This window comes from Felis catus, chromosome C2, assembly GCF_018350175.1.
Source record: "Felis catus isolate Fca126 chromosome C2, F.catus_Fca126_mat1.0, whole genome shotgun sequence".
Classification (NCBI taxonomy): Eukaryota; Metazoa; Chordata; class Mammalia; order Carnivora; family Felidae; genus Felis; species Felis catus.
Window position 1 is genome coordinate 2,818,582 of NC_058376.1, and position 6,000 is coordinate 2,824,581.

Genomic DNA, 6,000 nt, shown 5'->3' on the forward strand with positions numbered 1-6,000 from the left:
CTACTTAAAAAAAAAAAAAAAAAAAAAAAAAGCATGTACTTGGCGGTGTTTGAAGTCTCTTGTGAATTTAAAACCAGAAACAAAAGCAGTAAAATGGTATATATATTTTTAAATTTAGCTTTTAAAGAATCCCTCCCTTGTTAAGTTGAGGAACTCTTTCTTTTTCCCTTGGTGCTGTCAGTATTTTCTGTAAAAGCCTGGAGCCTCCCAGGCCCGCAACCAGCCCTTGCCCCTGCCCCCCACGGGTGCTCAGAGCAGCCCTTGTGCCCATGGACCTGAGAGGTCCTGGTTCACATGCAGACGGTGCTGTGGCTTTGAGGACGGTGTTTCATAGCTGGGTCTGCCCGTGGCGCAGAGTGGAGTAAGGAGTCCTCGTCCTGGATGTTCATATATCCCTGTGCCTTTCACTTATTCAGGGGGTTTTAAAATTAATTGGGGTGCCCCGCAGAGCATTGCAAGTCTGGGGCTTGAAGGAAACCCGCACAAGGCAGGCGGGCAGACCGGGGCAAGGAGGGGTTTCCCGGAGAGCTGTAAATCTGCCCGTTTCACCGGTTCCGCCAGACCTGCCGTTAGCTGTACTGCCATGACATGAATGTGCTGGAAAAGTCGGTAGATACTTTTGTAGACTTACCAGCTTCCTGAGGAGCTCTGAAGACAGAGTTTTCTGTGTGTTCTCCTGGGACACAGATCTGACCACCCGAGATCTGGCCAGAGCGGGGTCCGGGCGTAGGCCCTGGGGTGGCGCAGACCCAGCATTGGCTGCAGCACCCCATGGGCAGTACGCAGGCTCAGAAGGCGGAGCGATGGGGCCGGTGGAAAGTCTCTGATACTTCTCCAGCCCAGGGTCAGGTGCAGGGCTGAGAGACCGCCGGTGCACCTGCGTCCCCGCAGGACTTGTCCCCAGTGCTCACCGGCGCCCCTCCGCTCGGAGAGATCACACCTTAAAATCGTCTCCCCGTGCAGGACGAGGGGACCTTTGAATGTGCTAGTGCCTGTTACAAAATGAAGACTCGTCCTTTTTTTATTTGTAATTCTTCAAGTGGTTTTTAATTGTGGCAGAACTTACCACATAGACAGAAATGGTAAGCATAAAATTACCATTTTAACCGTTTCTAAGTGTAGAATTCGGTGGCTCACAATGTTGTGTAACCACCGCCAGTGTCTATTTCCAGAACTTTTTATCATACCAAACCGAAGTTCTGTCCCCATTCAGCAAGGTCTCCTCGGTCCCTAACTGCCCTCTTCCCAGCCTCTGGCATCCTTTGCTCTCCTTCTGACTCTATGAATTTGACTATGTCCTCGTATAAGTGGGATCATAAACTGTCTGTCTGCCTGGGTCCAGCTTATTTCACTTGAGCGTAAAGTCTTCAGGGTTCTGCCGTGTTGTATCATGTGTCCTAATTCCGTTCCTTTTTGTGGCTAAATAATATTCCATTGTATGTACATACAGGCACACCTTGGAGACATCGCAGGTGTGGTTCCGGACCCCCGTGACACAGTGGGGGCAATAAAGTGAGTCTAATGTTTTGGTTTCCCAGTGCACATAAAGGCTGTGTTTTCACCACGCTGTCGTCTGTTACATGTCCAGTAGCAATATGTCGAAAATCCACAGTGTATGTACCTTAATTAAAACATACTTTATTGCTAAAACATGCTAGCCATTGTCTGAGCTTTCAGGGACTTGTGATCTTTTTGCTGGTGGAGGGTCTCGCCTCCATGTTGATGGCTGCTGAAGGCTGGGGTGTCCGTGGCAACCTCTTAAGACAGCAGTGAACTTTGCCACAACGATCGACTCTTCCTTTCACCAACGATTTCTCTGTAGTTTGTGGTGCCGTTTGATAGCATTCTACGCACAGAACTTGTCACACCCTGTTGCTGCTCTGTCAACTAAGTGTATGGAATGTTCCAGATCCTTCTGTCATTTCAACAGTCTTCATAGCACCTTCACCGGTGGTAGATCCCATCTCAAGAAACCACCTTCTTTGCCTTATCGCTAAGAAGCAGCTCCTCGTCGGGGTGCCTGGGTGGCTCAGTCGGTTAGGCGGCCGACTTCGGCTCAGGTCACGATCTCGCGGTCCGTGAGTTCGAGCCCTGCGTCGGGCTCTGTGCTGATGGCTCAGAGCCTGGAGCCTGTTTCAGATTCTGTGTCTCCCTCTCTCTGACCCTCCCCTGTTCATGCTCTGTCTCTCCCTGTCTCAAAAATAAAAAATAAAAAAATAAATAAGGAATAGTTCTTTCTGAGGGTAGTTCTCAGCAATGGGCTTAGTGTATTTAGTAAACTGTGTTGTAAACAGATGTGCTGTCATCTAGGCTTTGTTCCATTTATAGAGCGCGGGCGGAGTAGAGTCAGCATAATTGCTGAGGCCCTAAGACTTTCAGAATAGTCAGCGAGCACCGGCTTCAAATGAAGTTCGCCAGCTGTGTTAGCCCGAGAGAGGAGTCAGCCCGTCCTTTGAAGCTCTGAAGCCAGGCACCGACTTCTCCTCTCCAGCTATGAAAGCGCTAGATGGCATATTCTTCCGATAGAAGACTGTTTCTTGTGCGCTGAGAAAACGGTTTTGTGTAGACGCCTGCGGGAACTACCCCGCTACATCTTCTGGAGAACCCGATGCAACTTTTGCGTCGGCACATGCTGCCTCACGGCGCCCTTTTCTGTTATGGAGACGGTGTCTTTGCTTAAACCTCCTGGACCAACCCCTGCAGGCTTCAGACTTCTCTTCCGCAGCTTCCCCACCTCTCCCAGCCGTCACGGAATTGAAGGGAATTAGGATCTTGCTCTGGATGAGGCTTTGGTTGATGAAGGGGATGTTGTGGCTGGTTGGACCTTCTCTCCAGACCACTGAAGCTTTCTCCATTTCAGCAATCAGGCTGTTTCACTTTCTTATCCTTTATGTGTTTGCTACAGCAGCACTTTTAAAAACGTCCTTCAAGAACTTTTTCTTCGCATTGCCTTTTGGCCGCTGGGTGCACGAGGCCAAGCTTTTGGCCCGTCCGATTTCGACACGCCTTCCTTACTAAGTAAGCATCATCATTTGTAGCTTCTGATTCGTAGTGAGAGATGTGACTCTTCCTTTCATTTGGACACTTGGAGGCCTTGTAGGGCCGTTCATTGGCTTAATTTAAACATTATGTGTCTCGGGGAACGGGGAGGCCTGAGGAGAGAGGGAGGGTCGGGGGAATGGCCAGTCAGAGCAGTCAGAACACACACGACACTTCCCAATTAAGTTCGTCGTCTTCTGTAGGTGCGGTTCGGGGCACCCAAAAACAAGTACGAGAGTAACGTCACAGATCACCATAACAAATGTGTAGTAATAACAAAGTTCGGAATATTGTGAGAATTACCAAAACGTGATGCAGGGCCACGAAGTGAGCAAAGGCTGTGGGAAAAATGGTGCTGACCGACTTGACTGAGGCCACAAACCTTCCCTTTTTGAAAAATGCAGGATCTGTTCACAGATAATCTGCTGAACAGATCCTGTTCAGCACAGTAAAGCGGAGCGCAATAAAACAAGGTATGCCCGTACCGTATTCTGTGTGTCCTCTCGTCTGTTGATGGACGCTTGGCTTGTTTCCACCTTTTGGCCGTTTGGATAGTGCTGCGGCGAATATTGGTGCACAGGTATCCGAGTCTCTGCTTTCGAGTCTTCGGGGTGTGTCCTTAAACGTGAAATTCCTGTATCATGTGGCGATCCTGTGTTTGGCTCTGAAAGGAACTGCCGAACTGCTTGCCACACCAGCTGCACAGTCTTACCTCCCCACCAGTGCCAATGCATGAGGGCTCGTGTCTCCGTGTCCTTGCCGACACTCGTTACTTTTTTTTTTTTTTTTACAAAAACTCGTTACTTTGTCGCTTTTTTATAAAACTCATTACTTTGTTTTTTTGTGTATCTTCTTTGGAGAAATATCTATGTACGTCTTTTGTCTGTTTTTGAGTTGGGTTCTTTGCTTCTTGCTGTTGAGTTCCAGGAGCTCTTTATATATTCTGGATATCGATCCCTTATCGGATATATGATTTGCAAATACTCCCATTCTGTGGGTTGTCTTTTCACTCCGTGGATAGTGTCCCTTGATGTACAGAGTTTTAAATTTTTATCAATTCTAAGTTAGTCTGTTTTTTCTTTTGTTGCTTGTGCTTTTGATATCATATCCAAAAAAATCATTGCCAAATTCATGGTCATGAAGATTTTCCTGTTTTCTTCTAAGGGTTTTACTGTTTTCTTTCTGCAGGTCATGTCTTTGATCCATATTGAATTAATTTTTGCATATGGTGTGAGGTCAGGGTCCAGCTTCATTCTTCCAGTTTTTCCAACCACTTGTTGAATTTTGTGATCATCATTTGGAAGTATTATTGCAAGTATGATTTTCTGAACACAATTTCTCATGTATATTATACTCATTGTATTTTGGAAATTTTTTTTTTTCATGAGTTGCTTTTACTGTAAGGATTGTAAGTTGTTCCTAGTGGAGCTCCCTCAGCTGTTACTTTCCCACCAAGAATGTGCGTATGTAATATTCTTAGAATATATCTAACCCCAAATGACTCAAAAAAGAAAAAAAGATTCTCAGTCATATAGTTTATTACATTTTTAAAAAGTTTTGTTTATTTTGAGTGGGGGGGGAGGAGAGGACAGATAGAGGGAAAGAGAGAATCCTAAGTAGCGTCAGCACAGAGCCCAACATGGGGCCCGATCTCATGAGATCGTGACCTGACCTGAAGTCAAGAGTTGGATGCCTAACCGACTGAGCCACCAGGCGCCCCTGGTTCGTTACATTTTTAAACTGAAGGCATATTTGTAGCTCAGCTTTTTAGACTAAATGGTTTTATTCAATTGCTCTAGAACATCTGAGAAGACAGTCCCCGCAGCAGGAAGAGGACGTACAGGGGCCCTCGAACCCCTGTTTGGGGTGAGTTTGAAGATGGCAGGGAGGGTGTGGGTACAGGCTTTGGACAGACTTCATGGCTTGCTTTGTGTGAGGGCAGATTGTTGGAGAGCTAGGGGCAGGGCAATATCTGATTTACGTTTTATTTTTTAATTTTTTAAAAAATGTTTTTTTTATTTATTTTTGGGAGGGAGATACAGAGTGCGAGTGGGGAAGGAGCAGAGAGAGAGGGAGACACAGAATCCAAAGTGGGCTCCAGGCTCCGAGCTGTCAGCACAGAGCCCGACGCAGGGCTCGAACTCACAGGCCACGACACCATGACCTGAGCTGAAGTCGGACGCTTACCCGACTGAGCCACCCAGGCGCCCCTGATTCACGTTTTAAAACGTAAGCAAAATTGATTTTGTTCTTAGGATCAGTGGGTGGCCACACTCAGACTTGAGCCTAGTGGTGCCTGCCAGCTCTACCCCTGTAAGCCGCAGGGGTTAAGATACCCAGACCAGGAGACACACACTTCCCCAGGGGACGCCTCGGTGTCCCAGGCCAGTGCCTCCCACACTCGGACCTGAGGCCCAGGGTGCGGGTTCTCACCGGGCCCTGCACCTGACTTGCTGCCATGCACACGCATCATGCAGAGCACGGGTGAGGGGGAGGTGACGTGTCCCTGTGGGGTGGAGGAGAGCCACTCGGTCCAGCCTGCTCTCAGCCAGCCCAGCTCATCAGCGCCTCAGCTGTGCCGGGCCCGCTGTCTCTTGCACCTTAGGTCAGAGGTTCTTAGCGATTGTGGACTCCTGGAGCACCTACCCAACCCCGTAAGCTTCTCTCCACAATCATCCGTGGAAGCACGTGTCCCGTCTCCTGTACAATTTCTGGGGACCCCTCGGTGGTTGGTAAGGGACCCGTTGCCCCGGTGTGAGAACCACACGGCCTGGTGCAGGGCCGGCCCGTAATGAAGTACTTGGGTGCGACGGGCATGTGACTGCACTGTGATTTCCGGGAGAACGTGAGGCCTCCCGCGAGCACGCTGGCCCTGTAGCTGGCCGTGGCAGTCACAGGGCTGCGTCTGCAGGCAGGGGACAAGCCCCGGGCAGTCCAGTCGAGCCGCTTGCCTGAGGGCAG

General features: G+C 48.9%; 1 protein-coding gene across 1 annotated transcript in view; it reads left to right on the forward strand.

Annotated features, from left to right (window-relative positions):
- The window catches only part of HSF2BP (heat shock transcription factor 2 binding protein), a 101,734-nt gene extending 96,810 nt beyond the window's left edge, over positions 1-4,924 (forward strand). The window contains exon 8 of the mRNA XM_045036535.1: positions 4,839-4,924. Coding sequence (XP_044892470.1) covers positions 4,839-4,909 — 71 coding nt within the window. The 3' untranslated portion in view covers positions 4,910-4,924. The remainder of the gene's footprint in view (positions 1-4,838) is intronic.
- The last annotated feature ends 1,076 nt before the right edge of the window (positions 4,925-6,000 follow it).